An 18,141-nucleotide genomic window follows, 5' to 3' on the forward strand; every position below is an offset into this window, starting at 1 on the left:
TCCTCATATGAACTGTAACTCAGTCAAATCTAGGATATTGTTGTATGTTGCATTTTTATATTTTTGTCCATTATGGAAATATAATTACATTCTCTGATAATATAAAATGATATTTAGGTCACTTTTAAAATGCCCTATGTATTTAAGTCTGTGGAATGTCATTCTCTGTGCTCGTCTTTGCTGTTGACCATATTTCTAAACATAAACACAAACACGACCATGTTCACGGCAAACTGGATGAACCCAAAAGAGGCCACTCCGTAGTTGTGATACAAGAAGCCTCCAATAGTGGGGCCGATGGTGCGGAGCAGAGACTGCACAGAGGCACACAGGCCCAGCATCGTGCCTGCAGAAGAGTGAATGGAACCAATCAGAAAAATGTCCAGAGCAAAACAGACAGAAGTTGCACTTCAATGCTCAACTGTTTCTTTCAGAATGTTACGACACCAAGTGTGATTCTTTCTCTGTAGGCAATTATTTATTTTTTTAACGTTTTTTGTTATTGTTAGGTTAGCCAATGATTTACTGTTTAACTGATGCCCCCCTTCACATTTCTCAACATATGTGTTTGAAACGCTTAATTGTCTCACCGGTATCGGAGGAAGGCACAGTCTTTGTCAGCATGCTGTCAGTGATGACGTTGAACACGCTGAGAGAAAACATCATGGGGAGGACGATGAAGCAGAACTGGAACACGTTGGCCATGAAGACCTGCCAAGGAGAGAACGAAACGTTAGCCATGAAGACCTGCCAAGGAGAGAACGAAACGTTAGCCATGAAGACCTGCCAAGGAGAGAATGAAACGTTAGCCATGAAGACCTGCCAAGGAGAGAACCAAACGTTAGCCATGAATACCTGCCAAGGAGAGAACCAAACATTAGCCATGAAGACCTGCCAAGGAGAGAACCAAACGTTAGCCATGAAGACCTGCCAAGGAGAGAACCAAACGTTAGCCATGAAGACCTGCCAAGGAGAGAACCAAACGTTAGCCATGAAGACCTGCCAAGGAGAGAACCAAACGTTAGCCATGAAGACCTGCCAAGGAGAGAACCAAACGTTAGCCATGAAGACCTGCCAAGGAGAGAACGTTAGCCATGAAGACCTGCCAAGGAGAGAACCAAACGTTAGCCATGAAGACCTGCCAAGGAGAGAACCAAACGTTAGCCATGAAGACCTGCCAAGGAGAGAACCAAACGTTAGCCATGAAGACCTGCCAAGGAGAGAACCAAACGTTAGCCATGAAGACCTGCCAAGGAGAGAACCAAACGTTAGCCATGAAGACCTGCCAAGGAGAGGACCAAACGTTAGCCATGAAGACCTGCCAAGGAGAGGACCAAAAGTTAGCCATGAAGACCTGCCAAGGAGAGGACCAAACGTTAGCCATGAAGACCTGCCAAGGAGAGAACCAAACGTTAGCCATGAAGACCTGCCAAGGAGAGAACCAAACGTTAGCCATGAAGACCTGCCAAGGAGAGAACCAAACGTTAGCCATGAAGACCTGCCAAGGAGAGAACCAAACGTTAGCCATGAAGACCTGCCAAGGAGAGAACCAAACGTTAGCCATGAAGACCTGCCAAGGAGAGAACCAAACGTTAGCCATGAAGACCTGCCAAGGAGAGAACCAAACGTTAGCCATGAAGACCTGCCAAAGAGTTAGCCATGAAGACCTGCCAAGGAGAGGACCAAACGTAAGCCATGAAGACCTGCCAAGGAGAGAACCAAACGTTAGCCATGAAGACCTGCCAAGGAGAGAGAGAACCAAAGACCTGCCAAGGAAGAAGCCATGAAGACCTGCCAAGGAGAGGACCAAAAGTTAGCCATAAAGACCTGCCAAGGAGAGGACCAAAAGTAAGCCATGAAGACCTGCCAAGGAGAGGACGAAACGTTAGCCATGAAGACCTGCCAAGGAGAGGACGAAACGTTAGCCATGAAGACCTGCCAAGGAGAGGACGAAACGTTAGCCATGAAGACCTGCCAAGGAGAGGACGAAACGTTAGCCATGAAGACCTGCCAAGGAGAGAACCAAACGTTAGCCATGAAGACCTGCCAAGGAGAGAACCAAACGTTAGCCATGAAGACCTGCCAAGGAGAGAACCAAACGTTAGCCATGAAGACCTGCCAAGAAGAGAACCAAACGTTAGCCATGAAGATCTGCCAAGGAGAGAACCAAACGTTAGCCATGAAGACCTGCCAAGGAGAGAACCAAACGTTAGCCATGAAGACCTGCCAAGGAGAGAACCAAACGTTAGCCATGAAGACCTGCCAAGGAGAGAACCAAACGTTAGCCATGAAGACCTGCCAAGGAGAGAACCAAACGTTAGCCATGAAGACCTGCCAAGGAGAGAACCAAACGTTAGCCATGAAGACCTGCCAAGGAGAGAACCAAACGTTAGCCATGAAGACCTGCCAAGGAGAGAACCAAACGTTAGCCATGAAGACCTGCCAAGGAGAGAACCAAACGTTAGCCATGAAGACCTGCCAAGGAGAGAACCAAACGTTAGCCATGAAGACCTGCCAAGGAGAGAACCAAACGTTAGCCTTTTAAGATCAAAAGTTTTACAAAAGAGTCATATTCATTAGGAACCAAATGGAAATAAAACGACTGAAAAGGGGAGAGACTGTGAAACCCCCCTTTTTTGTTGTTGTTGCTACGGTGAATACATACAACCCTGCATTTATCACAAGATGAAATGAATCCTCTGTACCTGAGCCAGGCCCACCAGACTTGACATGCCGATGGAGAGGAGAAGCAGTGAGTTCTCAGAGTACTTTGAGGTCAGCCGGCCAATCACTCCTCCTTGGATTACCTGGAAAAATTGGACCCAAAAAGTTTATTTCTCACCAGAGTTGCTCTATTAAATCCTGTTCCCACAAGGGAGGGGATTTGATGTCCTGGAGATTTCAGGAGAATTTAGCCACCTAAACTTTTAATTACTGTAAATACATTGTGTTGTCCTAACCAGGTACGTAGTGGTCGAATAATGTGGTGAACACTGATCGCCAGTCGAGCTGACGCGCAAACAACGTCATCACTAATTTAGCAGCACAGGTGCAAAACACCACAAAATAAAAAGAGGCTAGGGCCACAATGAGAGTCTAAAATAAACAAACTAACACTTTTCCTACTAACACTGACTTAGCTGATTAACTACTTCACTGAGGAAAAATGTACCTACTATGACTGAGCTGGGTGGGACAACCACATATATATATATTAAGATGACTGCACTAACTGTAAGTCACTCTGGATAACAGTCTCTGCTAAATGACTAAATATAATGTGTCTCTGGATAAGAGGTCTGCTAAATGACTAAATGTAATGTGTCTCTGGATAAGAGTGTCTGCTAAATGACTAAATATAATGTCTCTGGATAAGAGTGTCTGCTAAATGACTAAATGTAATGTGTCTCTGGATAAGAGTGTCTGTTAAATGACTAAATGTAATGTGTCTCTGGATAAGAGTGTCTGCTAAATGAATGTAAATGAAAATGATAAATGTAACTTTGGATAAGAGTGTCTGCTAAATGTGTACTCTGGATAAGAGTGTCTGCTAAATGACTAAATATAATGTGTCTCTGGATAAGAGTGTCTGCTAAATGACTAAATATAATGGAAGTGTCTCTGGATAAGAGTGTCTGTTAAATGACTAAATATAATGTGTCTCTGGATAAGAGTGTCTGTTAAATGACTAAATATAATGTGTCTCTGGATAAGAGTGTGTCTCTGGATAACTGTCTGCTGAATGACTAAATAGAATGTGTCTCTGGATAAGAGTGTCTGCTAAATGACTAAATGTAATGGAAGTGTCTCTGGATAAGAGTGTCTGCTAAATGACTAAATGTAATGTGTCTCTGGATAAGAGTCTCTGCTAAATGACTAAATGTAATGTGTCTCTGGATAAGAGTGTCTGCTAAATGACTAAATGTAATGTGTCTCTGGATAAGAGTGTCTGCTAAATGACTAAATGTAATGTGTCTCTGGATAAGAGTGTCTGCTAAATGACTAAATGTAATGTGTCTCTGGATAAGAGTATCTGCTAAATGACTAAATGTATATGTCGTGAGCATCCTTGCTCCATACCATTGACACGATCCCAAAGTAGGCCATAAGGTAGCCATTCTGCTCTGGTGCCAGCTGGAAGAAGTTCATGGCGATAACAGAGAACATGACCTGAAAGATACCTGAGACAGAATCCCTTGAGGTTGTTAAAAAGGACTCCATGCAAACACAGACAGACACACTAAAAAGACAATAACATGTAAATAAAATTAAAACAAATATATATATATATAAAGGTCATTAAACACTGAACATTGGTTGAGATGGGGTGTTGTAGTTTTTATTAAGCTTTTTTATTTTTATTTTATTTTATTAAGTTTTTATTAAACGCTGAACATAGATTTGCGTTAAATACTTTTCTCCAAATAAAATGTGTAGGTGAACTGTGTTACCTGCTTTTACCCTTTCACTACATCACTGGTTCCAGCTCTACAGCAACACATTCCTGCTAAGTGACTAGTTCTCCCTCAGATGAGTCTAAACTAAGACATCCTCACAGGTGGAGAATAAACAACTCTTATAGGTAACAGTGAAGGACACCCACCTGATGGCAGACCTGAGATGATCTTGACCATGAAGGTTTTGGCCACACCAGGGTACTTCATCAGTCTGGTGATCTCACCCAGGTCAAAGACTGACTTGGCATTGCTCTTCTCTGCAGGACCAGGAAAATATGTCACAAGCAACTCGCATATGAAGTCACGTGTCAAATACCACACATTATGGATGTCCCCACGTCACACAGGCCACAATGAGTGTCAGATAAAGCAGAAATTAGATTTTTTTGCACCCCCCACACACACACACAAACCCTTTAGAGTGAATAGTGTGTTGTGAGGTAGGTGTAGAGTCTTACTGTCTGTGTTGTCCTGTGGAGCTTGTATCTTAGTGTGTTTAGGGATAAACGTCCAAACCAACAGGAAGCTGATGAAGCTCCCTCCAGCAGCTACACAAGCAGCAAATGTCTCCCTGGAAAATCCAGAGCAGGGATGTCACACGGCTAAATTACAGCTCTCCGATTGGACTAGAATCGGATTCCAGCTCTTGGATTGGACTAGAATCGGTGAGCATTGAGGTGCTTCACTCACCCATAGCGTGTGCTGAGTGTACCGCCCAAGGTGGAGCCGGCAACCATGCCAATGCCAAAACAGAGGCCCAGCTTGCCAAGGGCCTCTGCCCGCTTGTCAGGTTCTGTCAGGTCAGTCACTACCATCTGGGCTCCTGGTGAGAGGCAGAGAGAGGAGCACAACAAGTCAGACTTATACACACTTTAGCGCTGGAACATATGGGGTATAGACAGACATATATGGATCTGTTAGAGGGCTGTCTAGTACAGTAGGTCCTATAGGATATGTTAGAGGGCTGTCTAGTACAGTAGGTCCTATAGGATCTGTTAGAGGGCTGTCTAGTACAGTAGGTCCTATAGGATCTGTTAGGGAGCTGTCTAGTACAGTAGGTCCTATAGGATATGTTAGAGGGCTGTCTAGTACAGTAGGTCCTATAGGATATGTTAGAGGGCTGTCTAGTACAGTAGATCCTATAGGATCTGTTAGAGGGCTGTCTAGTACAGTAGATCCTATAGGATCTGTTAGAGGGCTGTCTAGTACAGTAGGTCCTATAGGATCTGTTAGAGGGCTGCCTCAGAGTAGATCCTAGTACAGTAGGTCCTATAGGATCTGTTAGAGGGCTGTCTAGTACAGTAGGTCCTATAGGATCTGTTAGAGGGCTGCCTCAGAGTAGATCCTAGTACAGTAGGTCCTATAGGATCTGTTAGAGGGCTGTCTAGTACAGTAGATCCTATAGGATCTGTTAGAGGGCTGTCTAGTACAGTAGGTCCTATAGGATCTGTTAGAGGGCTGTCTAGTACAGTAGGTCCTATAGGATCTGTTAGAGGGCTGTCTAGTACAGTAGGTCCTATAGGATCTGTTAGAGGGCTGTCTAGTACAGTAGGTCCTATAGGATCTGTTAGAGGGCTGTCTAGTACAGTAGATCCTATAGGATCTGTTAGAGGGCTGTCTAGTACAGTAGGTCCTATAGGATCTGTTAGAGGGCTGCTGTCTAGTACAGTAGGTCCTATAGTCTGTTAGAGGGCCCTATAGGATCTGTTAGAGGGCTGCCTCAGAGTAGATCCTAGTACAGTAGGTCCTATAGGATCTGTTAGAGGGCTGTCTAGTACAGTAGATCCTATAGGATCTGTTAGAGGGCTGTCTAGTACAGTAGGTCCTATAGGATCTGTTAGAGGGCTGCCTCAGAGTAGATCCTAGTACAGTAGGTCCTATAGGATCTGTTAGAGGGCTGTCTAGTACAGTAGGTCCTATAGGATCTGTTAGAGGGCTGTCTAGTACAGTAGGTCCTATAGGATCTGTTAGAGGGCTGTCTAGTACAGTAGATCCTATAGGATCTGTTAGAGGGCTGTCTAGTACAGTAGGTCCTATAGGATCTGTTAGAGGGCTGCCTCAGAGTAGATCCTAGTACAGTAGGTCCTATAGGATCTGTTAGAGGGCTGTCTAGTACAGTAGATCATATAGGATCTGTTAAAGGGCTGTCTAGTACAGTAGGTTCTATAGGATCTGTTAGAGGGCTGTCTAATACAATAGATCCTAAAGGATCTGTTAGAGGGCTGTCTAGTACAATAGGTCCTATAGGATCTGTTAGAGAGCTGTCTAGTACAGTAGATCATATAGGATCTGTTAGAGGGCTGTCTAGTACAGTAGATCATATAGGATCTGTTAAAGGGCTGTCTAGTACAGTAGGTCCTATAGGATCTGTTAGAGAGCTATCTAGTACAGTAGGTCCTATAGGATCTGTTAGAGAGCTATCTAGTACAGTAGGTCCTATAGGATATGTTAGAGGGCTGTCTAGTACAGTAGGTCCTATAGGATCTGTTAAAGGGCTGTCTAGTACAGTAGGTCCTATAGGATCTGTTAGAGGGCTGCCTCAGAGTAGATCCTAGTACAGTAGGTCCTATAGGATCTGTTAGAGGGCTGTCTAGTACAGTAGGTCCTATAGGATCTGTTAGAGGGCTGTCTAGTACAGTAGGTCCTATAGGATCTGTTAGAGGGCTGTCTAGTACAGTAGATCATATAGGATCTGTTAGAGGGCTGTCTAGTACAGTAGGTCCTATAGGATCTGTTAGAGGGCTGTCTAGTACAGTAGGTCCTATAGGATCTGTTAGAGGGCTGTCTAGTACAGTAGGTCCTATAGGATCTGTTAGAGGGCTGTCTAGTACAGTAGATCCTAGTAGAGTAGGTCCTATAGGATCTGTTAGAGGGCTGTTTAGTACAGTAGGTCCTAGTACAGTATGTCCTATAGGATCTGTTAGAGGGCTGTCTAGTATATTAGATCCTAGTACAGGAGATCCTATAGGATCTGTTAGAGGGCTGCCTCATAAAGTAGATCCTAGTACAGGAGATCGTATAGGATCTGTTAGAGGGCTGCCTCATAAAGTATATCCTAGTACAGTAGGTCCTATAGGATCTGTTAGAGAGCTGTCTAGTACAGTAGATCCTATAGGATCTGTTAGAGGGCTGTCTAGTATTGTAGATCCTAGTACAGGAGATCCTATAGGATCTGTTAGAGGGCTGCCTCATAAAGTAGATCCTAGTACAGTAGGTCCTATAGGATCTGTTAGAGAGCTGTCTAGTACAGTAGATCCTATAGGATCTGTTAGAGGGCTGTCTAGTATTGTAGATCCTAGTACAGTAGATCATATAGGATCTGTTAGAGGGCTGTCTAGTACAGTAGATCATATAGGATCTGTTAGAGGGCTGTCTAGTACAGTAGATCATATAGGATCTGTTAGAGGGCTGTCTAGTACAGTAGATCCTAAAGGATCTGTTAGAGGGCTGTCTAGTACAGTATATCATATAGGATCTGTTAAGAGGGCTGTCTAGTACAGTAGATCATATAGGATCTGTTAGAGGGCTGTCTAGTACAGTAGATCATTATAGGATCTGTTAAAGGGCTGTCTAGTACAGTAGGTTCTATAGGATCTGTTAGAGGGCTGTCTAATACAATAGATCCTAAAGGATCTGTTAGAGGGCTGTCTAGTACAATAGGTCCTATAGGATCTGTTAGAGAGCTGTCTAGTACAGTAGATCATATAGGATCTGTTAGAGGGCTGTCTAGTACAGTAGATCATATAGGATCTGTTAAAGGGCTGTCTAGTACAGTAGGTCCTATAGGATATGTTAGAGGGCTGTCTAGTACAGTAGGTCCTATAGGATCTGTTAGAGAGCTATCTAGTACAGTAGGTCCTATAGGATCTGTTAGAGAGCTATCTAGTACAGTAGGTCCTATAGGATATGTTAGAGGGCTGTCTAGTACAGTAGGTCCTATAGGATCTGTTAAAGGGCTGTCTAGTACAGTAGGTCCTATAGGATCTGTTAGAGAGCTATCTAGTACAGTAGGTCCTATAGGATCTGTTAGAGAGCTATCTAGTACAGTAGGTCCTATAGGATCTGTTAAAGGGCTGTCTAGTACAGTAGGTCCTATAGGATCTGTTAGAGGGCTGTCTAGTACAGTAGGTCCTATAGGATCTGTTAGAGGGCTGTCTAGTACAGTAGGTCCTATAGGATCTGTTAGAGGGCTGTCTAGTACAGTAGGTCCTATAGGATCTGTTAGAGGGCTGTCTAGTACAGTAGATCATATAGGATCTGTTAGAGGGCTGTCTAGTACAGTAGGTCCTATAGGATCTGTTAGAGGGCTGTCTAGTACAGTAGGTCCTATCGGATCTGTTAGAGGGCTGTCTAGTACAGTAGGTCCTATAGGATCTGTTAGAGGGCTGTCTAGTACAGTAGATCCTAGTACAGTAGGTCCTATAGGATCTGTTAGAGGGCTGTTTAGTACAGTAGGTCCTAGTACAGTAGGTCCTATAGGATCTGTTAGAGGGCTGCCTCAGAGTAGATCCTAGTACAGTAGGTCCTATAGGATCTGTTAGAGGGCTGTCTAGTACAGTAGGTCCTATAGGATCTGTTAGAGGGCTGTCTAGTATAGTAGATCCTAGTACAGGAGATCCTATAGGATCTGTTAGAGGGCTGCCTCATAAAGTAGATCCTAGTACAGGAGATCCTATAGGATCTGTTAGAGGGCTGCCTCAAAGTATATCCTAGTAGAGTAGGTCCTATAGGATCTGTTAGAGAGCTGTCTAGTACAGTAGATCCTATAGGATCTGTTAGAGGGCTGTCTAGTATTGTAGATCCTAGTACAGGAGATCCTATAGGATCTGTTAGAGGGCTGCCTCATAAAGTAGATCCTAGTACTCCATTTTGCTGATCCCTGCCTACAGGCAGAAACTAAAACAAGAGGCTCCCACGCTGAGGTCTGTCCAACGCTGGTCAGACCAAGCTGACTCCACACTCCAAGACTGCTTCCATCACGTGGACTGGGACATGTTTCGTATTGCGTCAGATGGAAATATTGACGAATACGCTGATTCGGTGTGCGAGTTCATTAGAACGTGCGTCGAAGATGTCGTTCCCATAGCAACGATAAAAACATTCCCAAACCAGAAACCGTGGATTGATGGCAGCATTCGCGTGAAACTGAAAGCGCGAACCACTGCTTTTAATCAGGGCAAGGTGTCTGGTAATATGTCCGAATATAAACAATGCAGCTATTCCCTCCGCAAGGCTATTAAACAAGCTAAGCGTCAGTACAGAGACAAAGTGGAATCTCAATTCAATGGCTCAGACACAAGAGGCATGTGGCAGGGTCTACAGTCAATCACGGACTACAAGAAGAAACCCAGCCCAGTCACGGACCAGGATGTCTTGCTCCCAGGCAGACTAAATAACTTTTTTGCCCGCTTTGAGGACAATACATTGCCACTGACACGGCCTGCAACGAAAACATGCGGTCTCTCCTTCACTGCAGCGGAGGTGAATAAGACATTTAAACGTGTTAACCCTCGCAAGGCTGCAGGCCCAGACGGCATCCCCAGCCGCGCCCTCAGAGCATGCGCAGACCAGCTGGCCGGTGTGTTTACGGACATATTCAATCAATCCCTATACCAGTCTGCTGTTCCCACATGCTTCAAGAGGGCCACCATTGTTCCTGTTCCCAAGAAAGCTAAGGTAACTGAGCTAAACGACTACCGCCCCGTAGCACTCACTTCCGTCATCATGAAGTGCTTTGAGAGACTAGTCAAGGACCATATCACCTCCACCCTACCTGACACCCTAGACCCACTCCAATTTGCTTACCGCCCAAATAGGTCCACAGACGATGCAATCTCAACCACACTGCACACTGCCCTAACCCACCTGGACAAGAGGAATACCTATGTGAGAATGCTGTTCATCGACTACAGCTCGGCATTCAACACCATAGTACCCTCCAAGCTCGTCATCAAGCTCGAGACCCTGGGTCTCGACCCCGCCCTGTGCAACTGGGTTCTGGACTTCCTGACGGGCCGTCCCCAGGTGGTGAGGGTAGGCAACAACATCTCCTCCCCGCTGATCCTCAACACGGGGCCCCACAAGGGTGCGTTCTGAGCCCTCTCCTGTACTCCCTGTTCACCCACGACTGCGTGGCCATGCACGCCTCCAACTCAATCATCAAGTTTGCGGACGACACAACAGTGGTAGGCTTGATTACCAACAACGACGAGACGGCCTACAGGGAGGAGGTGAGGGCCCTCGGAGTGTGGTGTCAGGAAAATAACCTCACACTCAACGTCAACAAAACTAAGGAGATGATTGTGGACTTCAGGAAACAGCAGAGGGAACACCCCCTATCCACATCGATGGATCAGTAGTGGAGAGGGTAGCAAGTTTTAAGTTCCTCGGCATACACATCACAGACAAACTGAATTGGTCCACTCACACTGACAGCGTCGTGAAGAAGGCGCAGCAGCGCCTCTTCAACCTCAGGAGGCTGAAGAAATTCGGCTTGTCACCAAAAGCACTCACAAACTTCTACAGATGCACAATCGAGAGCATCCTGGCGGGCTGTATCACCGCCTGGTACGGCAACTGCTCCGCCCTCAACCGTAAGGCTCTCCAGAGGGTAGTGAGGTCTGCACAACGCATCACCGGGGGCAAACTACCTGCCCTCCAGGACACCTACACCACCCGATGTTACAGGAAGGCCATAAAGATCATCAAGGACATCAACCACCCGAACCACTGCCTGTTCACCCCGCTATCATCCAGAAGGCGAGGTCAGTACAGGTGCATCAAAGCTGGGACCGAGAGACTGAAAAACAGCTTCTATCTCAAGGCCATCAGACTGTTAAACAGCCACCACTAACATTGAGTGGCTGCTGCCAACACACTGTCATTGACACTGACCCAACTCCAGCCACTTTAATAATGGGAAATGATGTAAATATATCACTAGCCACTTTAAACAATGCTACCTTATATAATGTTACTTACCCTACATTATTCATCTCATATGCATATGTATATACTGTACTCTAGATCATCGACTGCATTCTTATGTCACTAGCCACTTTAACTATGCCACTTTGTTTACTTTGTCTACATACTCATCTCATATGTATATACTGTACTCGATACCATCTACTGTATGCTGCTCTGTACCATCACTCATTCATATATCCTTATGTACATATTCCTTATCCCCTTACACTGTGTATAAGACAGTAGTTTTGGAATTGTTAGTTAGATTACTTGTTGGTTATCACTGCATTGTCGGAACTAGAAGCACAAGCATTTCGCTACACTCGCATTAACATCTGCTAACCATGTGTATGGGACAAATAAAATTTGATTTGATTTGATTTAGTACAGTAGGTCCTATAGGATCTGTTAGAGAGCTGTCTAGTACAGTAGATCCTATAGGATCTGTTAGAGGGCTGTCTAGTATCGTAGATCCTAGTACAGTAGATCATATAGGATCTGTTAGAGGGCTGTCTAGTACAGTAGATCATATAGGATCTGTTAGAGGGCTGTCTAGTACAGTAGATCCTAAAGGATCTGTTAAAGGGCTGTCTAGTACAGTAGATCATATAGGATCTGTTAGAGGGCTGTCTAGTACAGTAGATCATATAGGATCTGTTAGAGGGCTGTCTAGTACAGTAGATCATATAGGATCTGTTAAAGGGCTGTCTAGTACAGTAGGTTCTATAGGATCTGTTAGAGGGCTGTCTAATACAATAGATCCTAAAGGATCTGTTAGAGGGCTGTCTAGTACAATAGGTCCTATAGGATCTGTTAGAGAGCTGTCTAGTACAGTAGATCATATAGGATCTGTTAGAGGGCTGTCTAGTACAGTAGATCATATAGGATCTGTTAAAGGGCTGTCTAGTACAGTAGGTCCTATAGGATATGTTAGAGGGCTGTCTAGTACAGTAGGTCCTATAGGATATGTTAGAGAGCTATCTAGTACAGTAGGTCCTATAGGATCTGTTAGAGAGCTATCTAGTACAGTAGGTCCTATAGGATATGTTAGAGGGCTGTCTAGTACAGTAGGTCCTATAGGATCTGTTAAAGCGCTGTCTAGTACAGTAGGTCCTATAGGATCTGTTAGAGAGCTATCTAGTACAGTAGGTCCTATAGGATCTGTTAGAGAGCTATCTAGTACAGTAGGTCCTATAGGATATGTTAGAGGGCTGTCTAGTACAGTAGGTCCTATAGGATCTGTTAAAGGGCTGTCTAGTACAGTAGGTCCTATAGGATCTGTTAGAGAGCTGTCTAGTACAGTAGGTCCTATAGGATCTGTTAGAGAGCTGTCTAGTACAGTAGGTCATATAGGATCTGTTAGAGAGCTGTCTAGTACAGTAGATCATATAGGATCTGTTAAAGGGCTGTCTAGTACAGTAGGTTCTATATGATCTGTTAGGGAGCTGTCTAGTACAGTAGGTCATATAGGATCTGTTAGAGAGCTGTCTAGTACAGTAGATCATATAGGATCTGTTAAAGGGCTGTCTAGTACAGTAGGTTCTATATGATCTGTTAGAGAGCTATCTAGTACAGTAGGTCCTATAGGATATGTTAGAGAGCTGTCTAGTACAGTAGGTTCTATATGATCTGTTAGGGAGCTGTCTAGTACAGTAGGTCCTAGGCACGGTACATACGCTGGGTACTTATCTGGGCTGGGTACTTATCTGGAACAACAGTTAGTATATTTGTCTCTAACTGTGATTGTGTAATTGCTGCTGATCATGTCATGCAGGGCTCCCTTGAAAAAGAGACCTTGTTCTCAATGAGACTTCCTGTTAAAATAAAGGTTAAATAAACAACAGGCAGTGCAGCACTTACCAGGCAAGCCATGCATCAAGACAGCGGGGAGTTTGTGGATGAAGAGCATGAGAGGACTGTCAGCGATCGCTAGTAACCCATAGTAGACTACAGAGGCAGTGCAGGACAGACACATTGCTGCCTTGGCACCAAAAAGGTCTGCAAACCTACCAACAACAGAAAAATAACACTGATCTATATTGACACCTGCCAACATATGGCCACCAACACATAACAGCTGCAATCTTGTGTCTGGATTCAGGTCTGATAAGCCCTCTCTGTATGGTTCGTTGCCCCAAGTCGTTGAACCGTAACTCAATTAGATTTAAGTGACAGCACTTTAAAGCTCAATTTGCCAGCAGCAAATTGTGCGTCTTTGACCAGGGTTGGAGATTAAAGATACAGACTGTGGTTATGTAACAGATTATGTATTTCATTCAACAGAGTTTTGCTCACCTGCCAAATATCGGGCCTCCCAACAATTGGACGACACCAACCATGGTTTGCAAATAGCCAATCCATAGGGTGTCAAATCCCAGCTTCTTCGCCAAATACTGAATGGTGAGAGGTCAAACTTTAATACATATACATTTTATTATTATAATAATAATTCATCAGTGGTGACCTGTCATTCAGGACTGTTTTGAGCCCCACATTTCTTGCAAAATATAATAATAATAATAATAATTTTTAAAAATTGGGGGGACCTTGCCTGTTTTGCATGTTATTGTGACATTAATACGTGTAACATATCAGTTTGCAAACAATGTAAAAAAATATATATATATTATTGAGTTAATAAAGCCGCATACAAACATGGTCTCTTTTTTTGCTTTCTTGAGTAAGGCAGCTCCAAAATGCAGATGTTTCAGCCTAGCTCAGTGCTTTCTGTGGTGGTGGGGCAGCTAGCTCAGTGCTTTCTGTGGTGCTGGGGCAGCTAGCTCAGTGCTTTCTGTGGTGGTGCGGCAGCTAGCTCAGTGCTTTCTGTGGTGGTGGGGCAGCTAGCTCAGTGCTTTCTGTGGTGGTGCGGCAGCTAGCTCAGTGCTTTCTGTGGTGGTGGGGCAGCTAGCTCAGTGCTTTCTGTGGTGGTGCGGCAGCTAGCTCAGTGCTTTCTGTGGTGGTGGGGCAGCTAGCTCAGTGCTTTCTGTGGTGGTGGGGCAGCTAGCTCAGTGCTTTCTGTGGTGGTGGGGCAGCTAGCTCAGTGCTTTCTGTGGTGGTGGGGCAGCTAGCTCAGTGCTTTCTGTGGTGGTGGGGCAGCTAGCTCAGTGCTTTCTGTGGTGGTGGGGCGAGCCAGCGGAAAATACGGAGCGTTGAGCCGTGATTACCGCAAACTCAACAATGACTTGTTTGGAAGCAATCAGTGGCTAACTGCAAGCATTGCAAAGCAATCATTAGCCTGCTATTCAGTGGAGTGGCTGTGTGGTCTCAAGTCTAAGATTAAAGGTCTCTTTTCCTAGTTTAAAATGATTAACATTCAACATTGGCCATGCTGTCAATGAAGCATGATTTGTGCCACGCTCAAAACAACTGTTAACTAGGAACTGCAAAATCTGACTTCAGTGAGTTCAAGAAAACTGGGAACTGAGGATAAAAAAAGGGTATGACTGGGAAAATACGTTTTGAACTTTCATCCAACTCGGGAGTTGTAAATCCGGAACTCGGGACTCTTTCTAGAGCTACGACCTGAAGATCACTGACGTCATCATGATTCAAACTTTTTTTCTTGAGTTCCCAGTTGTCATGAAAGCACCATAAATCCAGAAAATGCCAGACTTTGATGACAAAATTTTCCCACGAAGGACCGCCGCGCCACCTTCCTGTTCAAGTGAGCACAGCACAACAAGGTGATTGCAAAAATGTCTTATATGCTGCTGCATAAATTATGTAAAATGCCAGGAAGATATGTATACTGTAGCTGTTAGTAGCCCATGTGCCTCACCCTAATAATTTGGTCTATTTTCACCTCTTAATTCCGCCTACTGTTCTGACTTGGTGGTGCACATGTAGCCTATAACCTGTTTTTGAGAAATGTAATCATCGAACATTGTAAGAGCTTTCATTGTCTGATTATGTGCCCCCTTTATTTATCCTACGGTTCTGACTTGGTGTACAGAGAGAACACTAAGAACGGCCCATGTTCTGAATTCTGTCATTGTACATTTCAAAAGTGCTGAACAAATAGTTATATTGACTACGTCCGTCCTAGCTCGCTCATTAATGTCTTCATCGAAATTACGGATTGCCTCTTATCCACTGGTCGTCCCCTTATGACATAGTTTGTACATCTCAATTGTCAGTAGAAACCACATTTGTTTAAGCCTGGCTTTTCCAGGGAGACATCAGCTATGTTTTTTTAAAGGCATTAAATGAGGCTGAATGAACTGTTTCGCTGCCAGACAAGGCTCCGCTGATAGCCAGGTGTAGCAGTGGTAAGGTGCTGGGACTCTGCTCTTGGGACAGCTTTATGTAAACCCTAACAGTTTGTGGGCATCGTTTGTCACCGTTATAGTGTAATTGATGTATTGTTTAGTGTTGTGTAGTGGCTTTGCTGGAATGCAACCTACATTCTTTCTTTTTTTGCCCCACCAAGATTTACATGCTAAAAAGGCCACTGTAATTAATTCATATTAGATTGTCATGGATATACTGCTTACAATGCGCATAGTCACAATCCTCTATCAAAAACGATGGTGCCCTCAAGAAGGCCCAGGTAAGGCCATTTTTCTATATATTTTTAGATGTTGGCCTATGTCAAATATGTCAACAATCCCAAGGCCATTTATAACTGTTCAAACCTACTAGCAAAATGGCAAATATGTACAATACATTTGAATAACAGCAAATGAATGCATAGCACACGTAGACAACTTTTGTAGCCATTCTGATATCGAAATATTGAAATAAACTGCATTGTTTTCTTTCTCATCTCAATCCATATAGGCTAATCATACAACAAAAACAACCACTTTTGTAACGTGGGTAATATAATAGACATTAAAGCACAAATACTTACAGGAGTGATGGAAAACTGTAAAAACATCCATGTGATATCCAGGACAGCTATGAGGTAAGTAACGTAAATTACTCTCTGCATCTTTGAGCCTGTATGTACATCGGTAACCGCGGTGGGTGACGCTGATTTATTAACTCGTGACATTCTTTACTGTAACGTTAAGCCTAAACCCAATTCGGTCCACCCTCTTGCATACAGTAGCCTCCTGGAAAACCTGGAACAAGGATAAATAAATGATGAAATAACAATCAACGGCATAAGACAATATAGTGCCGACACTGTGGCTGTCAAGTATTGAGATTAAATACACTTACCTTAGTTTATCTGAAGACGGAGTTCTTATAAATGCATAATACATCCGTGAAAAGTGTTACTACCGATGCAGATGTTGATTTCACACTATGAGCGCCCCACCGGAAAAGAAAGGTGACGCTCAAACTCCATCCTTCATTCAATAAAGCAATTCGTAATGATTAATTTTAGGCATGATTTCTCACGCATAATATTTCCCTATGTTCTTGTACTTTGATCTTTAGAGGATGTAGTATGTTTGCCGGCAGCACAAAAACGAAACTTCCTGTTTTCAGGCTTCAAAATAAAAGCTCTCATGAACTCATGCTGTTGTGCCCTTGAGCAAGGCACTTAACCTCTTAAATGCTCCAGGGGCGCTGACTCCGTGCTATTCCTCCAAACTCCGTGTGTTGCTAGCTAGTTAGCGGTGGTGCGCGCTAAATAGCTTTCCAATCGGTGACGTCACTTGCTCTGAGACCTTGAAGTAGTAGTTCCCCTTGCTCTGCAAGGGGCCGCGGCTTTTGTGGAGCGATGTGTAACGATGCTTCGTGTGTGACTGTTGTTGATGTGTGCAGAGGGTCCCCGGTTTGCGCCCGGGTAAAGTTTAGTTATACTGTTGTGTGTGTGTGTGTGTGTGTGTGTGTGTGTGTGTGTGTGTGTGTGTGTGTGTGTGTGTGTGTGTGTGTGTGTGTGAGTGAGAGGGGTTCAGGATATAGGATAATAGACCTTCCTATTCATGATGAACTCATTGTAGTTGAATTGATTGCCATATTGTTCAAATATATTCAATTCTTAATAAAAAAATCAAATCATTTTTTTCAGTTGGGGACCTCGCTCTTTATTTTTTAGTAATTTGTTAATTTTCCTCTAGTTTCAGTAGTGGACTTTTATTCTGACTTCTCAACCAGAAGTTCATTGGCGAAACACAGCTATCTCCACATGAGAGTCCTCCCACTTTACACAACCACAAGTGGCGTGACTACCAGATTTCAGTTTCCTATTAGGTCGTAGGCCTACATACGTAGGCTTATATGTGACAAGTGTTGAGTTGGTTAAAGTTCATCATTGTTGAGAATGACTATGTTCATATTCAATGACGACTCGTCATTCAGGACAGGTGGGGCAGAGCCTTACCTGTTTTGAGCCCCACATTTTTAGCAAAAAATATATATTGTTATTGTTATGTTATTTTGGCATTAATACGTGGCACATATCAGTTTGCAAACAATGTAAATATATATATATATATGTAAAATTTAGTTAATAAAGCCGCATACAAACAGTCTCTTTTTAGTTTTCTTGAGTAAGGCAGCTCCAAAATGCAGGTGTTTCTGCCTAGCTCAGTGCTTTCTGTAGTGGTGGGGCAAGCCAGCAGAAAATAGCTGGTGTTGCACCGTGATTGGCTCAGTGCTCTGTCACCCATGGGGACACTACGTCACCACCAAGTCTAAGGGTATAGCTCAGAAATTCAAGCCCCTTGGGTGCTGCCATAGAGTTACATTAGAAGTGCCCATCCAAGAAGCCTCAAGGTCATTGGCCACAGATAAAATGTCAAATGACATTATATCTACA

The 18,141-nt window shown here is 43.9% G+C and overlaps 1 protein-coding gene across 1 annotated transcript; it reads right to left on the minus strand.

Annotated features, from left to right (window-relative positions):
• Positions 1-35: 35 nt before the first annotated feature.
• slc22a18 (solute carrier family 22 member 18) lies at positions 36-17,147 on the minus strand. The gene is made up of 11 exons (XM_065012393.1): positions 16,593-17,147; positions 16,279-16,492; positions 13,722-13,819; positions 13,287-13,432; positions 5,148-5,280; positions 4,916-5,028; positions 4,604-4,714; positions 4,081-4,181; positions 2,706-2,807; positions 591-711; positions 36-346 (listed from the first exon to the last, which is right to left on the minus strand). Exons 2-11 carry the CDS (start codon positions 16,420-16,422, stop codon positions 159-161), a joined length of 1,257 nt encoding a protein of 418 aa, XP_064868465.1. The 5' UTR covers positions 16,423-16,492; positions 16,593-17,147; the 3' UTR covers positions 36-158.
• Positions 17,148-18,141: the final 994 nt, after the last annotated feature.

Source organism: Oncorhynchus nerka, linkage group LG27, assembly GCF_034236695.1.
Source record: "Oncorhynchus nerka isolate Pitt River linkage group LG27, Oner_Uvic_2.0, whole genome shotgun sequence".
Classification (NCBI taxonomy): Eukaryota; Metazoa; Chordata; class Actinopteri; order Salmoniformes; family Salmonidae; genus Oncorhynchus; species Oncorhynchus nerka.

What these genes read in the sequence shown, in the direction of transcription:
- slc22a18 (XM_065012393.1), bottom strand. Translation starts at nt 16,422, where the DNA reads ATGTCACGAGTTAATAAATCAGCGTCACCCACCGCGGTTACCGATGTA. An exon ending in CTTGATGCATGGCTTGCCTG is followed by an intron (nt 5,281 to 13,286) that starts GTAAGTGCTGCA and finishes GCCTCTCACCAG; the next exon opens with GAGCCCAGATGGTAGTGACT. An exon ending in CATCTCAGGTCTGCCATCAG is followed by an intron (nt 4,182 to 4,603) that starts GTGGGTGTCCTT and finishes ATTCTGTCTCAG; the next exon opens with GTATCTTTCAGGTCATGTTC.